At 33.8% G+C, this 24596-nt stretch overlaps 1 protein-coding gene across 1 annotated transcript; it reads right to left on the bottom strand.

Annotated features, from left to right (window-relative positions):
* Window positions 1–657: 657 nt before the first annotated feature.
* On the bottom strand, window positions 658–23866 carry LOC118937865 (NLR family CARD domain-containing protein 3-like). Its single transcript, XM_036939645.1, has 11 exons — window positions 23723–23866; window positions 17170–17268; window positions 13915–14031; window positions 13592–13676; window positions 13234–13462; window positions 10996–12754; window positions 9212–9385; window positions 7480–7653; window positions 2661–2834; window positions 2413–2459; window positions 658–1273 (listed from the first exon to the last, which is right to left on the bottom strand). Exons 2-11 carry the CDS (start codon window positions 17250–17252, stop codon window positions 729–731), a joined length of 3387 nt encoding a protein of 1128 aa, XP_036795540.1. The 5' UTR covers window positions 17253–17268; window positions 23723–23866; the 3' UTR covers window positions 658–728.
* Window positions 23867–24596: the final 730 nt, after the last annotated feature.

Raw genomic sequence — 24596 nt, 5'->3', positions numbered from 1 at the left:
CCTGTCCAGTAAGCTATATGGGATTTCCTTTCATCAAAATCCAGAACATTGACATGAGGCATCTGTCAATAAAAAGTTACTTTAGATCTTTAGTGAAAGTATGGAATTACTTAGTGTTACTAACATCATAAACATAAAACATTTTAAACTGCTCATTTGTATTATACTGATCTAAAATCTAAACGCAACAGGCAACAATTTCAAAGATTTTACTGAGTTACATTCAATTGAAAATAAATTCATTAGGCCTTAATCTACGAATTTAACATGACTGGGAATACAGACATGCATCTATTGGTCACAGATACCTTAGTATAAAAGTAGGATTGTGGATCAGAAAACCAGTCAGTATCTGGTGTGATCATCATTTGCCTCATGCATTGCGACACATCTCCTTTACATAGAGTCGATCAGGCTGTAGATTGTGGCCTGTGGAATGTTGTCCCACTCCTCTTCAATGGCTGTGCAAAGTTGCTGGATGTTGTCAGGACCTGGAACACGCTGTCGTACACGTCGATCCAGAGCATCCCAAACATGCTCAACGGCTGACATATCTGGTGAGTTCTCAGGCCAGTGTGTGTGTGTGTGTGTGTGTGTTTTTGTGTCAGTGTCCAGTGTGTGTGTGTCCAGTATGTGTATGTGTGTCTGTAAAGTGTGTGTGTGTGTGTGTGTGTGTTTTTGTGTCAGTGTCTAGTGTGTGTGACACAGTTATTTATATTCTTATTTTATTAAAATATTGTGTTGTGTTTGATTAGGGACACTGAAGAGTCATCATAAACCCAAAACCCTGGATAGAGTGGCTCAGTGAATGTGGTGTAGAATGTGTTCAGGTGGGTCAGTGTGTCAGAGGAGACTCTGTAGAAGGACAGAGTGCCGGCTGGCCAGTCCAGATACACTCCTACTCTGTGGGAGCTGGAGGAAGGGACGTCTATGAGAGTGGTATTACAATTGTGCCTGGCAGTGTAACTGTTGTCAGAGCAGAACAGACTCCAGGACTTGTCATTCCATCCGAGTCCACAGTCCTTACCCTCTCCTCTCCTGTTGATTCCTTTATATGTCACTCCTATAACCGGCCATCCCCCACTCCTCTCTACCTCCCAGTAACAGCGCCCAGTCAGACCCTCTCTACACAGCACCTGTCTACAGACCTCAAATCTCTCTGGGTGATCAGGATACGGCTGCTTCTGTCTCCCACATGTCACCTTTCTGTTCTCCTCAGACAGAGAGAGGAGACTGTTTACTGTGTTTGGGTCCAGTGTGAGATCACAGACATCTGATGGATGAAACCAGACAAAATATTAGAAATCATCACCATTCACATTAGAATGTTTTTTTTTACCCCTTTTTCTCTCCAATTTCGTGGTATAAATTGTTTAGTAGCTACTATCTTGTCTCATCGCTACAACTCCCGTACGTGCTCGGGAGAGACGAAGGTTGAATGTCATGCGTCCTCCGTTACACAACCCAACCTAGCCCCACTGCTTCTTAACACAGCGCGCATCCAACCCGGAAGCCAGCCGCACCAATGTGTCGGAGGAAACACCGTGCACCTGGCAACCTTGGCTGGCGCACAATGCGCCCGGCTCGCCACAGGAGTCGCTGGTGCACGATGAGACAAGGACATCCCTACCGGCCAAACCCTCCCTAACCCGGACAACGCTAGGTCAATTGTGCGTCGCCCCATGGACCTCCCGGTCGCGGCCGGTTACTGCAGAGCCTGGGCGCGAACCCAGAGTCTCTGATGGCACAGTGGTTAAGGGCGCTGTACTGCAGCGCCAGCTGTGCCACCTGGGAGGCCACATTAGAATGTTAACTCACCTTTCACTAATTAATTTAATGTAGATGTTTCTAGGTATCAAAAGGAGATGTTAAGGTAACTTGAGACTTTTGATTGATCAACTGTTATACTGTATATAAAACAGTATATATATATAATATAAAACACTTATACCCATTAATATATACCCATAATATAAAACACTTATACCCATTAATATATACCCATAATATAAAACACTTATACCCATTAATATATACCCATAATATAAAACACTTATACCCATTAATATATACCCATAATATAAAACACTTATACCCATTAATATATACCCATAATATAAAACACTTATACCCATTAATTACACACACACACACACACACACACACACACACACCCCAGGATGCATGCATGAACACTCACACATTTCTGATGTAACACAAACATGCTACAAACATACACAGACACACACACTGTCAAAGCAACTCTTTCTAAACTTTGGTGTCCCTGATTTCTGCTTATGTAGAACTACAGCTGATATTTAATATGTCCAAGTAATTAATGATGGTGGTCTTTGACTTAACTTGAATTCAGACTTATTCTTAGTCAAATTCTTCACAGCAGTCAACACTCACATTTTCTAGGCCCAGGTTTCATTGTGTACTCTCCACCATGTTCCACACTGTAGCGGTAAGCAGAAGAACAGACAGTCATTGAGGGATACACGTGAACTCACTCACTCACTCACTCACTCACTCACTCTCTCACTCTCTCACTCTCTCACTCACACACTTTGTCCAAGTGGTGGTAAGAATGTTTGTTTTAACCAGCCTGTTAAATCAAACGTGTCTGATATGAACATTGACATAAACCCTCTACATACTTGAGTTTCTCCAGTCTGCAGTGTGGATCCTTCAGTCTAGCAGAGAGCAGTCTGACTCCTGAGTCTCCTGGGTGATTGTAGCTCAGGTCCAGTTCTCTCAGGTGTGAGGGGTTTGACCTCAGAGCTGAGACCAGAGAAGCACAGCCTTCCTCTGTGACTAGACAGCCTGACAGCCTGCAAAGATTAAAATCATATCATATTACTAATCCCCCTAGTTGAAGAAGTTATGTATCTAATCCCCCTATTTGAAGAAGTTATGTATCTAATCCCCCTATTTGAAGAAGTTATGTATCTAATCCCCCTATTTGAAGAAGTTATGTATCTAATCCCCCTATTTGAAGAAGTTATGTATCTAATCCCCCTATTTGAAGAAGTTATGTATCTAATCCCCCTATTTGAAGAAGTTATGTATCTAATCCCCCTATTTGAAGAAGTGATATTTTCTGACCAATTTACTTCATGTATTAAAGTTGTAAAACGGTTAGTATTTAAACTCGTTGTGTTTGAGGTTGTGTTTGAGGTTGTGTTTGGGGTTGTGTTTGAGGTTGTGTTTGGGGTTGTGTTTTGCCCAATAGTAACTACATGGTGGATGGTGACTGGATTAATCTTCTGTCTAAGTGAGTAGATAACAGGTTTCTAAACACTACTAAATGAATCATGATGATTCCCTGATTAATACAAATCATGAATCAGTCATGAGAAATGATGAATAAGAAAGTTACAGAGGCTACAACAAAACATGCTAACCCCTCACCATTACCACTAACAGAGGCTACAACAAAACATGCTAACCTCTCACCATAACCACTAACAGAGGCTACAACAAAACATGCTAACCCCTCACCATTACCACTAACAGAGGCTACAACAAAACATGCTAACCCCTCACCATTACCACTAACAGAGGCTACAACAAAACATGCTAACCCCTCACCATTACCACTAACAGAGGCTACAACAAAACATGCTAACCCCTCACCATTACCACTTGGGGCGGCAGGGTAGCCTAGTGGTTAGAGTGTTGGACTAGTAACCGAAAGGTTGCAAATTCAAATCCCCAAGCTGACAAGGTACAAATCTGTCGTTCTGCCCCTGAACAGGCAGTTAACCCACTGTACTGCTACCCACTGTAATCATAGTAGCATCCACATGAATGTAGAAGTGTTCAGAAACATCATCTACTCTTACTGACAATACAAGTGAAGTGACTCCAAAATGACAGGACATTATTCACCATTTAGTTTCCATTTGAAAAACAATCCATAACACAACCAAAGCAAACCGCGAATGCATCCAACAAGTGTGTAGAGTCACAGGCCTGATGTGATCACTGTGGGTCCAAATTATTACATTTTTCAAATGGGAAACTAGACACAAAGTGCTTTCTCTTCTAAACAGTAACACAGTATGACATATCCTCAAATAAAAGGTGACATTATATACTGTTGCCTAAAATGAAACATTTGATCTCAAATCCAAAATGCTGGGGCATTTTGCAGCAAACATATATGCTGTGGACTATGTGTGCCAGGTAAACACGTGGATCTGGTGAACAGTTCTCACTTTTATTTAACTCGGCAAATCAGTTAAGAACCAACTCTTATTTACAACGACGGCCTACCAAAAGGCAAAAGGCCTCCTGAGGGGGCGAGGGCTGGGATTATTATTATTATTTATTTTTTAAATTAAAAACAATATATATATATATATATATATACACAGTGCCTTGTGAAAGTATTCGGCCCCCTTGAACTTTGCGACCTTTTGCCACATTTCAGGCTTCAAACATAAAGATATAAAACTGTATTTTTTTGTGAAGAATCAACAATAAGTGGGACACAATCATGAAGTGGAACGACATTTATTGGATATTTCAAACTTTTTTAACAAATCAAAAACTGAAAAATTGGGCGTGCAAAATCATTCAGCCCCTTTACTTTCAGTGCAGCAAACTCTCTCCAGAAGTTCAGTGAGGATCTCTGAATGATCCAATGTTGACCTAAATGACTAATGATGATAAATACAATCCACCTGTGTGTAATCAAGTCTCCATATAAATGCACCTGCACTGTGATAGTCTCAGAGGTCCGTCAAAAGTGCAGAGAGCATCATGAAGAACAAGGAACACACCAGGCAGGTCCGAGATACTGTTGTGAAGAAGTTTAAAGCCGGATTGGATGCAAAAAGATTTCCCAAGCTTTAAACATCCCAAGGAGCACTGTGCAAGCGATAATATTGAAATGGAAGGAGTATCAGACCACTGCAAATCTACCAAGACCTGGCCGTCCCTCTAAACTTTCAGCTCATACAAGGAGAAGACTGATCAGAGATGCAGCCAAGAGGCCCATGATCACTCTGGATGAACGGCAAAGATCTACAGCTGAGGTGGGAGACTCTGTCCATAGAACAACAATCAGTCATATATTGCACAAATCTGGCCTTTATGGAAGAATGGCAAGAAGAAAGCCATTTCTTAAAGATATCCATAAAAAGTGTCTTTTAAAGTTTGCCACAAGCCACCTGGGAGACACACCAAACATGTGGAAGAAGGTGCTCTGGTCAGATGAAACCAAAATTGAACTTTTTGGCAACAATGCAAAACGTTATGTTTGGCGTAAAAGCAACACAGCTGAACACACCATCCCCACTGTCAAACATGGTGGTGACAGCATCATGGTTTGGGCCTGCTTTTCTTCAGCAGGGACAGGGAAGATGGTTAAAATTGATGGGAAGATGGATGGAGCCAAATACAGGACCATTCTGGAAGAAAACCTGATGGAGTCTGCAAAAGACCTGAGACTGGGACGGAGATTTGTCTTCCAACAAGACAATGATCCAAAACATAAAGCAAAATCTACAATGGAATGGTTCAAAAATAAACATATCCAGGTGTTAGAATGGCCAAGTCAAAGTCCAGACCTGAATCCAATCGAGAATCTGTGGAATGAACTGAAAACTGCTGTTCACAAATGCTCTCCATCCAACCTCACTGAGCTCGAGCTGTTTTGCAAGGAGGAATGGGAAAAAATGTCTCTCGATGTGCAAAACTGATAGAGACATACCCCAAGCGACTTACAGCTGTAATCGCAGCAAAAGGTATTAACTTAAGGGGGCTGAATAACTTTGCACGGCCAATTTTTAAGTTTTTGATTTGTTAAAAAAGTTTGAAATATCCAATAAATGTCGTTCCACTTCATGATTGTGTCCCACTTGTTGTTGATTCTTCACAAAAAAATACAGTTTTATATCTTTATGTTTGAAGCCTGAAATGTGGCAAAAGGTTGCAAAGTTCAAGGGGGCCGAATACTTTCGCAAGGCACTGTATATATATATATATATGTATATAAGACAAACATACATCAGGAAAAGGGAGACACCGCAACACTGGGGCTGAGCAATAGGCAGTTTCAAATGGGTATGTTTTTCAGCCAAAAACGAAAATACTGCCCCCTACACGCAAAAGGTTAACAAGACTAGTCAGTTATTAAGAACAAAATCGTATTTACAATGACGGCCTACCAAAAGGCAAAAGGCCTCCTGTGGGGACGGGGGCTGGGATTAAATATAAATATAAATATAGGACAAAACACACATCACGACAAGAGAGACACCGCAACACTACATAAAGAGAGACCTAAGACAACAACATAGCAAGGCAGCAACACATGACAACACAGCATGGTAGCAACACAACATGACAACAACATAGTAGCAACACACCATGGCAGCAGCACACCATGGCAGCAGCACAACATGGCAGCAGCACAACATGGTAGCAGCACAAAACATGGTAAAAAACATTATTGGTCTAGATTTAACTTTAGCATGCAGCTTTGATATGTGCTGAGAGGACAGTTTACTGTCTAGCCATACTCCCAAGTACTTGTATGAGGTGACTACCTCAAGCTCTGAATCCTCAGAAGTAGTAATTACACCTGTGGGGAGAGGGGCATTCTTCTGACCAAACCACATGAGGTGACTACCTCAAGCTCTGAATCCTCAGAGGTAGTAATTACACCTGTGGGGAGAGGGGCATTCTTCTGACCAAACCACATGAGGTGACTACCTCAAGCTCTAAATCCTCAGAGGTAGTAATTACACCTGTGGGGAGAGGGGCATTCTTCTGACCAAACCACATGAGGTGACTACCTCAAGCTCTAAATCCTCAGAGGTAGTAATTACACCTGTGGGGAGAGGGGCATTCTTCTTACCAAACCACATGAGGTGTTCAGAACAACGTTATGGACAGAGAAAGCTTGTTAAACACTAAGAAAGCATTGTTGTAGAGCGTTTAACACAAAATCCGGTGAGGGGCCAGCTGAGTATAAGACTGTATATAGAGCATATACATGGATGAGAGAGCTTCCTACTGCCTGAGCTATGTTGTTGATGTAAATTGAGAAGAACGTGGGGTCTAGGATCAAGCCTCTTTCTGACTTTATACACTGCACTCTGAGAGATGTAGTTAGCAAACCAGGCCAAAGACCCCTCAGAGACACCAATACTCAGACGGCCCTCAAGAATGGAATGGTCTACCTTATCAAAAGCTTTGGCCAAGACAATAACATTGCTATTAATCAAGGGCAATGGTGACATCATTGAGGACCTTTAAGGAAGGTTGTAATAACAAATCCATAACCTGAGTAGAAACTAGATTGCATTCCAGAGAGAATACTATAGACATCAAGAAAGCCAGTGAGTTGATTATTGACAAGTATTTCCAACAGTTTTGATTAACAGGGCAAAATAGAAATTGGTCTATAACAGTTAGGATCAGCTTGAGATCCCCCTCTTGTTGACCAAATACAGTAACACTGACCTCAGAGTCTCCAGTTTACAGTGGGGATTCCCCAGTCCAGCAGAGAGCAGCTTCACTCCTGAATCCTTCAGGTCATTGTTACTCAGATCCAGCTCTCTCAGGTGTGAGGGGTTTGACCTCAGAGCTGAGACCAGAGAAGCACAGCCTTCCTCTGTGACTAGACAGCCTGACAGCCTGCAAAGAGTCAAATCATATTAAAACCGCAGTGATTTTCTTTGGTGGTGAGAATAGTGGCAGCATATTTTTTTCAACACATTCAGATAACAGTGTCCTGAAACCTGACATATCTATTCAGAAATGAATGTATCATCATTAGAAATGATCATAATATTGCTTGAAGAGAGACAAATGTGTAGTTCACTGTCAAAGGAATTTAACAATTCCTATATATATTCATTAACCAATTCAATTTAAATCACTCTGTCTGTTTCTAAGAATTTGTAAGATCGTCATTTGCATAAAATAGACAGAGACCAGTCTATCAAAATTAGCCAAAAGTATTTATTCTCGAGAGCGCTGCACATAGAACCATGTACATCAGCTTATCAAATATGACGTCATAGGTTATAAAATGTATCTCCTCCTCTCGACCAGGACAAAGCAGGTTCAAAAGTTAATTCCAACTCACTAGCGCACATACCTGACACACACTATATCTGGATTAACTCCTGAAGTCTCAACATAGTTTATTACCACTTAGCAGACAGTTCCAGATAAGGAAAACCTGGAGGGGCTCTCGCTGTCTTATTTGATCGCCATTGATCGAGTTATAGCTGAGTCGGTTCAAACATAGGTTAATGACCCTCTTTGCTTACTTTAGACACACACATACATTCCTCCTTCCACATGGTTATCATTTCCAATTACCCCTTATCCATGCTACATAACCTCTTTCTTAGGAACTAACATTATTCATCAGATATTGTAAAACAGGGTAGAGTTTAATTAGTTATAGTTCTATTTAAATGTAAATATTGTTTAGTCATTATTCATAAAATTCCTCACATTCACATATTTGAGTAGACTGACCAGACCAGTTTAAAAAGCAGTATCAGTTAAAAGACAAACAGTGAGGTATCAGATTTAGATTGGTGTGGACTGTACACTCAGTACATATCTATTTTGACAGTGAAGATAACATTTTAAATGTGGATCTGTACTCCAACATTTTGGATTTGAGGTCTAATGTTTCATCTAAGGTGACAGTATATAGTGTCACCTTTAATTTGAGGGTATTTTCATACATATCTGTTTCACCGTTTAGAATTGAAAGCCCTTATGTATCTAGTCCCTCCATTTGGAGAAGCCATAACTATTCTGACCAATTCACTTATAGTGTATTCAAGTAGTCAAAATAATTGCATTTGGTCCCATATTCTTTAACGCAATGACTACATCAAACCTGTGACTTGAGAAAGATCATGAATTAATCATTAATAATAACGAGTGAGAGAGTTACAGAGGCTACAACAAGACATTCTAACCTCTCACCATTAATCTCTAATTAAAGGTGAAATTCTGTACTGTCATCTAATATGAAACATTTGATCTCAAATCCAAAATGCTGGAGCATAGCGCCAAATTTAAAACTGTAAACTTCACTGTAAACACACATATGATGTGGACTATGTGTGCCTGGTAAACACATATGATGTGGACTATGTGTGCCTGATAAACACATGTGGATCTAGTGAACAGTTATCACTTGTTGACCAACTACAGGAATACTGACCTCAGAGTCTCCAGTTTACAGTGGGGATTCCCCAGTCCAGCAGAGAGCAGCTTCACTCCTGAATCCTTCAGGTCATTGTTACTCAGATCCAGCTCTCTCGGGTGTGAGGGGTTTGACTTCAGAGCTGAGACCAGAGAAGAACACCCTTCCTCTGTGACTCCACAGCCTGACAGCCTGCAAAGAGTCAAATCATATTTAAACCACACTGCTATTATTTGGTAGTGAAAATAGTGGCAGTATCTATTTTTCAACATATTCAGACACATCAGTGTCCTGAAACCTGCCATATCTATTCATAAATGAATGAATGTATCATTATTAGAAATTATCATAACATTGCTTGAAGAGAGAGAAATGTATTTTACAAATATCTGAGTTGACTGGCCAGACCTTCACCTCTGATGTTAGCTTTAAAAAAATAAACTTGTAGTACTTATTCAAATGGGAGAACTAGGTCCATGAAGTGCTTTCATTTCTAAAAGCTAAAACAGATTTTTATGAGTACCTTAAAAATAAAGGTGACATTCTGTACTGTCACCTAACATAAAACATAATATATCCAATCCTAAATACTGGAGCAGAGAGACTCATTTAAAACTGTAAGATTGACTGTCCAAACACATATGGTGTGGACTATGTGTGTCTGGTAAACACATATGATGTGGACTAAGTGTCTGGTAAACACATATGATGTGGACTAAGTGTCTGGTAAACACATATGATGTGGACTAAGTGTCTGGTAAACACATATGATGTGGACTAAGTGTCTGGTAAACACATATGATGTGGACTATGTGTCTGGTAAACACATATGATGTGGACTAAGTGTCTGGTAAACACATATGATGTGGACTATGTGTGTCTGGTAAACACATATGATGTGGACTATGTGCGTCTGGTAAACACATATGATGTGGACTATGTGTGCCTGGTAAACACATATGATGTGGACTATGTGTCTGGTAAACACATATGATGTGGACTATGTGTCTGGTAAACACATGATGTGGACTACGTGTCTGGTAAACACATGATGTGGACTATGTGTCTGGTAAACACATATGATGTGGACTAAGTGTCTGGTAAACACATATGATGTGGACTAAGTGTCTGGTAAACACATATGATGTGGACTATGTGTCTGGTAAACACATATGATGTGGACTATGTGCGTCTGGTAAACACATATGATGTGGACTATGTGTCTGGTAAACACATATGATGTGGACTATGTGTCTGGTAAACACATATGATGTGGACTATGTGTACCTGGTAAACACATATGATGTGGACTATGTGTCTGGTAAACACATGTGGATCTGGTGAACAGTTGTCACTTGTTGACCAACTACAGGAATACTGACCTCAGAGTCTCCAGTTTACAGTGGGGATTCCCCAGTCCAGCAGAGAGCAGCTTCACTCCTGAATCCTTCAGGTCATTGTTCCTCAGATCCAGCTGTCTCAGGTGTGAGGGGTTTGACTTCAGAGCTGAGACCAGAGAAGCACAGCCTTCTTCTGTGACTCCACAGCCTGACAGCCTGACAAAGAGATCACGATTTCACAAAAACAATGTTAATTTAAAACCAGCAGTGTAGAAGGACAATGACAGATGCATTTGGTTTATTCTACCAAACAACATATAGATTTACCTTCCGTCTCCCTGAATTGTATTGTCGTATTGTTATACAATATGAACACCAATGCATTGATTCAATATATTTTTCTGAATAAAGTGAATATTTCTTCCTGATGATTAGTACTTAAAAGTAATTTTATGTACTTACAGAGCAGCTCTGGAGGCTTTGACCACTGGCAGCAGCCTCAGAAGACCTTCCTCTGATCTGGAGTATTTCTTCAGGTCAAACACATCCAGCTCCTTTTCTGAAGTCAGCAACACAAAGACCAGAGCTGACCACTGTGCAGGTAAGAGTTCATCACTGGAGACACTTCCTGATCTCAGGTAGCGTTGGATCTCCTCCACTAGAGAATGGTCATTCAGTTCATTCAGACAGTGGAACAGATTGATGCACCTCTCTGGAGAGGGATTCTCACTGATCTTCTCCTTGATGTACTTGACTGTTTCTTCATGGCTCTGTGAACTGCTTCCTTTCGTTGTCAGTAGACCTTGTAAGTGCTTCTGATTGGACTCCAGTGAGAGGCCCAGAAGGAAGCGGAGGAAAAGGTCCAGGTTTCCCGTCTCACTTTGTAAGGCTTTATCCACAGCACTCTTGTAGAAAGTAACTTCTGGCTTCAGTAGACAATCGTTGCTGGATGTTGTTTGAGGTTCGGCCATTAGATTTTCATTGTTGTTGCTGAATGAAAGGAACACATATACAGCAGCCAGAAACTCCTGAATGCTCAGATGCACGAAGCAGTACACCTTGTCCTGGTACAGCCCATATTCCTCTTTAAAGATCTGTGTGCACAATCCTGAGTACACTGAGGCTTCATTGACATCAATGCCAGACTCTTTTAGGTCTTCTTCATAGAAAATCAGATTGCCATTCACAAGCTGTTGAAAAGCCAGTTTTCCCAGTGACAGAATGCTCTCTTCTTTCCCAAGATACTTTTCATTCTTCTGTTTGGTATGAAACACCACAAGGTGTGTGTACATCTCAGTCAGAGTCTTGGGCATCTCTTCTCTCTTATGTTTCAGCATTGGTTCAAGTACTATTGCAGAAATCCAACAAAAGACTGGAATGTGGCACATGATGTGGAGGCTCCTTGATGTCTTTATGTGTGAGATGATTCTGCCGGCCAGGTCCTCATCACTGAATCTTCTCCTGAAGTACTCCTCCTTCTGTGGGTCATTGAACCCTCGTACCTCTGTCACCTGGTCAACACACTCAGGGGGGATCTGATTGGCTGCTGCAGGTCGGGTAGTTATCCAGAGGAGAGCAGAGGGAAGCAGATTTCCCTTGATGAGATTTGTCAGCAGAACATCCACTGAGGTTGACTTGGTGACGTCACAACAGATCTTGTTCTTCTGGAAGTCTAGGGGCATTCGGCACTCATCCAGACCATCAAAGATGAACAGAACTTTGTATTTGTCATAGTTGGAGATTCTTGATTCTTTGGTTTCCATTGAGAAGTGATTGAGAAGTTCAATCAAAGTGTGTTTGTCCTCTTTCATCAAATTCAGCTCCCGAAAAGGGAATGAAAATACAAATTTGACATCCTGATTTGCTTTTCCTTCAGCCCAGTCCAGAATGAACTTCTGCACAGAGACTGTTTTTCCAATGCCAGCGACTCCCTTTGTCAGCACAGTTCTGATCAGTTTGTCTTGTCCACTTAAGGGTTTGAAGATGTCGTTACATTTGATTGCAGTCTCTGGTCTTGCTTGTTTCCTAGTTGTTGTCTCAATCTGTCTCAGCTCATGTTCCTTATTGACCTCTCCTGTTCCACCCTCTGTGATGTAGAGCTCTGTGTAGATCTTACTGAGAAATGTTGGGTTTCCTTGTTTAGCGATCCCCTCAAATACACATTGAAACTTCTTCTTTAGACTAGATTTGAGTTCACGTTGGCAAATCACAGCAAGCTCATCTGAATGAAGCAATAACACAGAGGATATTAATATTACGTCTGTTTTAATACTGTAGGACTGTGTTATAAGGTGTACATTATAATACATTATTCTCTTAACTGCCTGTATAAATGTGTAAATTATTTCATAATGCATTACACACTGGAGTGACTGATTATATTATTATTATTATTCATATTGCAGACAGTATCATTAATGTTGTCTATCTATCACTGTCTTTCTCTGTCTGTCCTCTGGTTCTCCTCTGTCTCTCCTCTGTCTCTCCTCTGTCTCTCCTCTGTCTCTCCTCTGTCTCTCCTCTGTCTCTCCTGTCTAAATTAATCAACACATCCCTGCTGCTACTTGATGAGGTCACTAGGTGTTGTGTTAAGGCTTCTACAATATAATTGTGTTACACGACTACTTTAGCTGTACTTTAGTTACAGCTTTTAAATGTTTGTTATAAAACAGCATTCAACTTGAGGTAGACAGCTCTTACTTTTCTCCAGTGTGTCAGCAAGCTCCTTCTGGTTCATTTTCCTCAGGACGTGCAGTGTGATCTTCAGAGCCCCCTCTCTGGCACTGCTCTCCTGCTTCTCATCTTCAGCTTCCACCACTTCCTTATCCTGCTTCTGACTCTCAAAGCCTTCTGGGAGTTCTGGACTAAGAATCCTCTTGAACATCTTCAGCTCGTTCTTCATAAATGTCATAATTTTCTCTTCAAGCACCTGAAATAAATAAAGTAAATAAGTTAAGCAAGATAATAAATACTTTCTCATGAACACATTAATGAATGATTGACAGATCAACTTTACTTGAGGTAAACAAAAACATATGTACATAACAGGACCACATACACTGAATATGGGGGCCAGGTCTGTTTGATGACTCTGGGAAGACTGACCACTGTGAATCTCTGACTCTGATGTCTCCTGTTGGGTTCTGTGGACAAAACATGAGATTACATTTCCTCAACCAGGGAGGGCACACACACACACACACACAGGGAGGGAGGGAATGTCGTGTTTTTTTTTAAATTGCTTTTGGACTATGAAAATTGAAAAAAGCATAAGCCCATGGATTTTGAAAACAACAAGAATAAATGGGAATATGGGAGAGGAGAAATGACTAGAGACAGTGTTGTTTAACTCACCGACCATGACCCATGAGTTCTTCCTACCTTTGTTCAGGAGAATAATCTCCCTCTCTGAAGTCTATCAATTTATCCATAGACCAGTCACTCTTCATGGACAGACAGCTGGGCACAGGGGAGGCTGGTCTCTCCTGCTTGATTGGACTTCAACACAGAGACAAACATTACATCTCTCATCTACTCTGAGCTCAGATGGGGAAACCTAATAATAGTTTCATTACAAATCACTATATATCCATTTTCATAAAAGTTGGTAAATTAGATGTTATTGTTTAAAGAAATGATAAAAGTGATGTTTTTTTTACTAGTTAATCACGGCATGCGATTGTTTATTGACAGCCATGTGTTTGTTTGAAATCTATCACTTGATGGTTTCATTTCAGAGAGACAAATAATCATGTTTTATTGCAAAATGTTACGTCTGCCTCACTTTCAGAGAAATATGTAGTACTGCTCGGTTTTATACAGTCAAATGTTACTGACTGGCTAGATTCATTCTTACGGAGCAACATTATGAATGGTGTTTTTTTTTACATTGGATTAAAGTAGAAACTCAGAGCTAGAAAATGTTATATCAGACACTACAGTTGAGGAACAATGGGAAAGCAATTCTGCTTTGGAAGATGATAAACTTGAAACCTCACTTTTCAGATAATGATCCTTGAATGTTTTGGTACACCTACTGGAGAGCTCTTCTTTGTCTACAGTGGTGTCACCTATCTAAATAAACATTTATATATATATATATATATATATATATATATAATGAACTAAATGTATGGTGTTTTTGGTTTATGACAGTTTCATTGTTTGTTATGTTATACATGGTTATTTCATGCTTGTAAGTGGTAAAATGAATTAGACAATTTAACATTTTGCAATTCTGGGTAACTCCTACTTTAGTAAGGAATTACCCATTATTCAGTACTACTGCAGTTGCTAAATAATTCCAATAGATGGCAGCATAAGACCATGAATGAAATTTCAGAAGCTTAGTGTAGTTCTCTCCCTGGCTACACCACCACTCCCCCTCACAAGAGAACTTCTGTGGGGGCTATGTTCTGTCCCTTTCCATACTGCTAATGCAAGAGGACTTCTGTGGGGGCTATGTCCTGTCCCATTCCATACTGCTAATACAAGAGAACTTCTGCGGGGGCTATGTCCTGTCCCTTTCCATACTGCTAATACAAGAGGACTTCTGTGGGGGCTATGTCCTGTCCCTTTCCATACTGCTAATACAAGAGGACTGCTGTGGGGGCTATGTCCTGTCCCTTTCCATACTGCTAATACAAGATAACTTCTGTGGGGGCTATGTCCTGTCCCTTTCCATACTGCTAATACAAGAGGATTTCTGTGGGGGCTATGTTCTGTCCCTTTCCATACTGCTAATACAAGAGAACTTCTGTGGGGGCTATGTCCTGTCCCTTTCCATACTGCTAATACAAGAGGACTTCTGTGGGGGCTATGTCCTGTCCCTTTCCATACTGCTAATACAAGAGGACTTCTGTGGGGGCTATGTCCTGTCCCTTTCCATACTGCTAATACAAGAGAACTTCTGTGGGGGCTATGTCCTGTCCCTTTCCATACTGCTAATACAAGAGAACTTCTGTGGGGGCTATGTTCTGTCCCTTTCTTACTGCTAATGCAAGAGAACTTCTGCGGGGGCTATGTCCTGTCCCTTTCCATACTGCTAATACAAGAGGACTTCTGTGGGGGCTATGTTCTGTCCCTTTCCATACTGCTAATGCAAGAGAACTTCTGTGGGGGCTATGTCCTGTCCCTTTCCATACTGCTAATACAAGAGGACTTCTGTGGGGGCTATGTTCTGTCCCTTTCCATACTGCTAATACAAGAGAACTTCTGTGGGGGCTATGTCCTGTCCCTTTCCATACTGCTAATACAAGAGGACTTCTGCGGGGGCTATGTCCTGTCCCTTTCCATACTGCTAATACAAGAGGACTTCTGTGGGGGCTATGTCCTGTCCCTTTCCATACTGCTAATACAAGAGAACTTCTGCGGTGGCTATGTCCTGTCCCATTCCATACTGCTAATGCAAGAGAACTTCTGCGGGGGCTACGTCCTGTCCCTTTCCATACTGCTAATCCAAGAGAACTTCTGCGGGGGCTATGTCCTGCCCCTTTTCTTCACGCAAATGATGGAGATCTGGGCCTGTTCCCGGGAAAGCAGTATATCCTTCTCATCGGATTCATTAAAGGGAAAAAGCTTCTTGCAGTTCGTGGTGAGTAATGCACTATGTACATCGTGCTGTTCCGTACAATTGACCTTTTTTTTTTGCCCCCAAAAAACCTAATACTTCCAGGTCAACTGTAATATGGATACCCTTGTAAAGCACACTTTCTCCTCTTTCCAGCAAAATCAATACTATCAAACCATTACCATGTCAATCAACGCTTGAATAGAAACGTTGTTCAACATCTCAGATTTTGATGCCAACACAGTCGCCACAGTCACACTAGTTTCCAGTGCAGCCTCGTTTTGAATTTGCGGTTACACAAATTTGTACAGAATGGGGTTAGTCAACAGTAGCTTACCTAGCTGTACCGACTAACTTGACTAGCTAGCAGGTTGTTCGTCTGTCCCTCATCTCGAGGATGATGACATATCCGGTGAATCACAAAATGAAACGAGGATAGCGAGTGAGAAGGATCTGGCTACACTCATACTGTCCCTGACCGTAAAGAAAAAAGCAAATTGAACAATAAACTTTGGTGTCTCAACACTGTAACGAACTCCGTTATTCCCCTGTTGCCTAATAATTATATTAGGCAATAAATAAGAGTAGGAAAAATATTATTGTGTCATGCAAAAATTATATAGATGTGTGTGTGTGTGTGTATGCTGGCAAATATGTGTGTGTGTGTGTGTGTGCTGGCAAAGGTGTGTGTGTGTGTGTGTATGTGTGTGTGTGTGTGTGTGTGTGCTGGCAAAGATGTGTGTGTGTGTGTGTGTGTGTGTGTGTGTGTGTGTGTGTGTTTGTGGTGTGTGTGTGTGCGTGTGTGTGTGCTGGTGAGACAACCACATATAACAGTCAAAAATACAGGATACACACATTTCATTCCAGCAATATAGTGTTTTGCAAAACAAAAATTCATCCACAAATCAATGAATTAAAATCTTAGAACAACAATATTTTACAGATACATGAAGGTTCCCCATAAGCAATCGTTTCTGATGAAAAATAACATGCCATTTTTGTTGTTGTTGATATAAGGTTTTAGAAATAAACTCTATATAAGTTCTTAAGTAATATTGTCATCTCACCTCTTCGCTTTGGTGTCATGTTCTCCAGAGAGACTCATTTTAGAGGCAGGGCCCCCCTCCTCTCTCTCTCCAGAGAGACTCATTTCAGAGCACTGACCCCTAAACAGAGATCCAACATGTTGGTTGTGGTTAACACAGTGACAAATAATTATTGAAGTTAAATTGTTCTCTTTTATTCATTATCTCTTAGAAATAAAACATTTACTGACAGACACATCCAAACAGTCAGGTGATTTAATGCATCACATGAACATGTAGTGGTGACTGATATGTTTCTCCTCTTCTCCATGTAGAGAAACTATTGATAATAATATCTCACTTTCTCTGTTCATCATTTCACTCATTCTAGTGTGTTGCTTTATTCAACAGGTATGCTATTACTATACTATTACTATACTATTACTATACTATTACTATACTATTACTATACTATTATTATACTATTACTATACTATTACTATACTATTACTATACTATTACTATACTATTATTATACTATTATTATACTATTATTATACTATTATTATACTATTATTATACTATTACTATACTATTATACTATTATTATACTATTATTATACTATTATTATACTATTACTATACTATTATTATACTATTACTATACTATTACTATACTATTACTATACTATTATTATACTATTACTATACTATTACTATACTATTATTATACTATTATTATACTATTATTATACTATTACTATACTATTATACTATTATTATACTATTATTATGCTATTACTATACTATTACTATACTATTATTATGCTATTATTATACTATTATTATACTATTATTATACTATTACTATACTATTATTATACTATTATTATACTATTATTATACTATTATTATGCTATTATTATGCTATTATTATACTATTATTATACTATTATTATACTATTATTATACTATTACTATACTATTATTATACTATTACTATACTATTACTATACTATTATACTATTATTATACTATTACTATACTATTATTATACTATTATTATACTATTATTATACTATTATACTATTATTATATTATTATACTATTACTATACTATTATTATACTATTATTATACTATTATTATACTATTATTATACTATTATTATACTATTATTATACTATTATTATACTATTACTATACTATTATTATACTATTATTATGCTATTATTATGCTATTATTATACTATTATTATACTATTATTATACTATTATTATACTATTATTATACTATTATTATACTATTATTATACTATTACTATACTATTATACTATTATTATACTATTATTATGCTATTACTATACTATTACTATACTATTATTATGCTATTATTATACTATTATTATACTATTATTATACTATTACTATACTATTATTATACTATTATTATACTATTATTATACTATTATTATGCTATTATTATGCTATTATTATACTATTATTATACTATTATTATACTATTACTATACTATTATTATACTATTACTATACTATTACTATACTATTATACTATTATTATACTATTATTATACTATTATTATACTATTATTATACTATTATACTATTATTATATTATTATACTATTACTATACTATTATTATACTATTATTATACTATTATTATACTATTATTATACTATTATTATACTATTACTATACTATTATTATACTATTATTATACTATTATTATACTATTATTATGCTATTATTATACTATTATTATACTATTATTATACTATTACTATACTATTATTATACTATTATTATACTATTATTATACTATTATTATACTATTATTATACTATTACTATACTATTATACTATTATTATACTATTATTATACTATTATTATGCTATTATTATGCTATTATTATACTATTATTATACTATTATTATACTATTATTATACTATTACTATACTATTATTATACTATTACTATACTATTACTATACTATTATTATACTATTACTATACTATTATACTATTATTATACTATTATTATGCTATTACTATACTATTACTATACTATTATTATGCTATTATTATACTATTATTATACTATTATTATACTATTACTATACTATTATTATACTATTATTATACTATTATTATACTATTATTATGCTATTATTATGCTATTATTATGCTATTATTATACTATTATTATACTATTATTATACTATTATTATACTATTACTATACTATTATTATACTATTACTATACTATTACTATACTATTATACTATTATTATACTATTACTATACTATTATTATACTATTATTATACTATTATTATACTATTATACTATTATTATATTATTATACTATTACTATACTATTATTATACTATTATTATACTATTATTATACTATTATTATACTATTACTATACTATTATTATACTATTATTATACTATTATTATGCTATTATTATACTATTATTATACTATTATTATACTATTACTATACTATTATTATACTATTATTATACTATTATTATACTATTATTATACTATTATTATACTATTACTATACTATTATACTATTATTATACTATTATTATGCTATTACTATACTATTACTATACTATTATTATGCTATTATTATACTATTATTATACTATTATTATACTATTACTATACTATTATTATACTATTATTATACTATTATTATACTATTATTATACTATTATTATGCTATTATTATGCTATTATTATACTATTATTATACTATTATTATACTATTACTATACTATTATTATACTATTACTATACTATTACTATACTATTATACTATTATTATACTATTACTATACTATTATTATACTATTATTATACTATTATTATACTATTATACTATTATTATATTATTATACTATTACTATACTATTATTATACTATTATTATACTATTATTATACTATTATTATACTATTATTATACTATTACTATACTATTATTATACTATTATTATACTATTATTATACTATTATTATGCTATTATTATACTATTATTATACTATTATTATACTATTACTATACTATTATTATACTATTATTATACTATTATTATACTATTATTATACTATTATTATACTATTACTATACTATTATACTATTATTATACTATTACTATACTATTATTATACTATTACTATACTATTATACTATTATTATATTATTATACTATTACTATACTATTATTATACTATTATTATACTATTATTATACTATTATTATACTATTATTATACTATTACTATACTATTATTATACTATTATTATACTATTACTATACTATTACTATACTATTACTATACTATTATTATACTATTATTATACTATTATTATACTATTATTATACTATTACTATACTATTATACTATTATTATACTATTATACTATTATTATACTATTACTATACTATTACTATACTATTATTATACTATTACTATACTATTATTATACTATTATTATACTATTATTATACTATTACTATACTATTATTATACTATTATTATACTATTACTATACTATTACTATACTATTATTATACTATTATTATACTATTATTATACTATTATTATACTATTACTATACTATTATTATACTATTACTATACTATTATTATACTATTACTATACTATTATTATACTATTACTATGCTATTATTATACTATTATTATACTATTATTATACTATTACTATACTATTATTATACTATTACTATACTATTACTATACTATTATTATACTATTACTATACTATTATTATACTATTACTATACTATTATTATACTATTACTATACTATTATTATACTATTATTATACTATTACTATACTATTATTATGCTATTATTATACTATTATTATACTATTATTATACTATTACTATACTATTACTATACTATTATTATACTATTATTATACTATTATTATACTATTATTATACTATTATTATACTATTACTATACTATTATTATACTATTATTATACTATTACTATGCTATTATTATACTATTATTATACTATTATTATACTATTATTATACTATTACTATACTATTATTATACTATTACTATACTATTATTATACTATTATTATACTATTAGTATGCTATTATTATACTATTATTATACTATTATTATACTATTACTATACTATTATTATACTATTATTATACTATTATTATACTATTATTATTCTATTATTATACTATTATTATACTATTATTATACTATTATTATACTATTATTATACTATTATTATACTATTATTATACTATTACTATACTATTATTATACTATTATTATACTATTATTATACTATTATTATACTATTATTATACTATTACTATACTATTATTATACTATTATTATACTATTACTATACTATTATTATACTATTACTATACTATTACTATACTATTATACTATTACTATACTATTATTATACTATTATTATACTATTACTATACTATTATTATACTATTACTATACTATTATTATACTATTACTATACTATTATTATACTATTATTATACTATTATACTATTACTATACTATTATTATACTATTATTATACTATTACTATACTATTATTATACTATTACTATACTATTATTATACTATTACTATACTATTATTATACTATTACTATACTATTATTATACTATTATTATACTATTATTATACTATTATTATACTATTATACTATTACTATACTATTACTATACTATTATTATACTATTATTATACTATTATTATACTATTACTATACTATTATTATACTATTACTATACTATTACTATACTATTATACTATTACTATACTATTATTATACTATTATTATACTATTACTATACTATTATTATACTATTACTATACTATTATTATACTATTACTATACTATTATTATACTATTACTATACTATTATTATACTATTATTATACTATTATTATACTATTATTATACTATTATTATACTATTACTATACTATTATTATACTATTATTATACTATTATTATACTATTACTATACTATTATTATACTATTACTATACTATTATTATACTATTATTATACTATTATTATACTATTATTATACTATTATTATACTATTATTATACTATTACTATACTATTATTATACTATTATTATACTATTATTATACTATTAGTATGCTATTATTATACTATTATTATACTATTATTATACTATTATTATACTATTATTATACTATTACTATACTATTATTATACTATTATTATACTATTATTATACTATTATTATACTATTACTATACTATTATTATACTATTACTATACTATTACTATACTATTATACTATTACTATACTATTATTATACTATTACTATACTATTATTATACTATTACTATACTATTATTATACTATTACTATACTATTATTATACTATTACTATACTATTATTATACTATTATTATACTATTATTATACTATTATTATACTATTACTATACTATTATTATACTATTACTATACTATTATTATACTATTACTATACTATTATTATACTATTACTATACTATTATTATACTATTATTATACTATTATTATACTATTATTATACTATTATTATACTATTACTATACTATTATTATACTATTACTATACTATTACTATACTATTATACTATTACTATACTATTATTATACTATTATTATACTATTACTATACTATTATTATACTATTATTATACTATTATTATACTATTATTATACTATTATTATGCTATTATTATGCTATTAGTATGCTATTATTATACTATTATTATGCTATTATTATACTATTAGTATACTATTATTATACTATTATTACACTATTACTATACTATTATTATACTATTATTATACTATTATTATACTATTATTATACTATTACTATACTATTATTATACTATTATTATACTATTACTATACTATTATTATACTATTATTATACTATTATTATACTATTATTATACTATTATTATACTATTATTATACTATTACTATACTATTATACTATTATTATACTATTATTATACTATTATTATACTATTACTATACTATTATTATACTATTATTATACTATTATTATACTATTATTATACTATTATTATACTATTACTACATTTAATTCATAATAACAATGTTAAGAAAGGTATGTTCAGTGGATTCACCCCAAATTACACAGGAAGCAGGAGATCTGGTAATTATGAAAACAACACGTTCTGATATTCTGAAAGATGATTTAGAACGATGACACATTAACATTTTTACAAATTGTAAAATAACCACGATATACCAATCCTATAATACGATATATGAACAATATGTTTCTGAATTTTATCGTCAACACCCAGTTAGCGCCATTTTGTACGATTGAACTGTCACGTAGCTGTCCCAGGTGAAATTGACTGTTCGATCTGATTGTTTTAATTTCATTCACTAGTAAAATAACAACATACACTTAATGTCTCTACACACTTCAAGATAATCCCTGGGAAGAGTCTTACCTTGTAGCCTGAATTCACAACCAGAACTCAAATCATTGAGATATTTTCCGTTCTGCTGAGAGAGCACCTTCCTGATGACAAGTGGCTCTGTATCTATGTTCTAGGTACAGTTGATCTTTGGATGCAATAATATCTGGTCAAAGTCTAGTGACTCAACCCCATAGTATAGCATAAACATAACAATAGTTTAACCTTTGGCCAGTAGAGGCCATGGCATATTATAACATGTAGAATCATTATGATGATCCAGGTTCATATTATAACATGTAGAATCATTATGATGATCCAGGTTCATATTATTACATGTAGAATCATTATGATGATCCAGGTTCATATTATAACATGTAGAATCATTATGATGATCCAGGTTCATATTATAACATGTAGAATCATTATAATGATCCAGGTTCATACTATAACATGTAGAATCATTATGATGATCCAGGTTCATACAATAACATGTAGAATCATTATGATGGATCCAGGTTCATATTATAACATGTAGAATCATTATGATGATCCAGGTTCATATTATAACATTATGATGATCCAGGTTCATACTATAACATGTAGAATCATTATGATGGATCCAGGTTCAACATATCTCTAATTTTGAAGTATACAGTTGGGTCCCAAATTATTGACAGCCTTGATAAAGAGTAGCAGAAATGACTGTATGAAGTATACAGTGGGGTCCCAAATTATTGACACCCTTGATAAAGAGTAGCAGAAATGACTGTATGAAGTATACAGTGGGGTCCCAAATTATTGACACCCTTGATAAAGAGTAGCAGAAATGACTGTATGAAGTATACAGTGGGGTCCCAAATTATTGACACCCTTGATAAAGAGTAGCAGAAATGACTGTATGAAG

The sequence above is a fragment of the Oncorhynchus mykiss genome, chromosome 12 (genome assembly GCF_013265735.2).
Source record: "Oncorhynchus mykiss isolate Arlee chromosome 12, USDA_OmykA_1.1, whole genome shotgun sequence".
In the NCBI taxonomy this organism is placed as follows: Eukaryota; Metazoa; Chordata; class Actinopteri; order Salmoniformes; family Salmonidae; genus Oncorhynchus; species Oncorhynchus mykiss.
The sequence above is the reverse complement of the archived record's forward strand: the minus strand, read 5'-3'. Positions and strand labels throughout refer to the sequence as shown.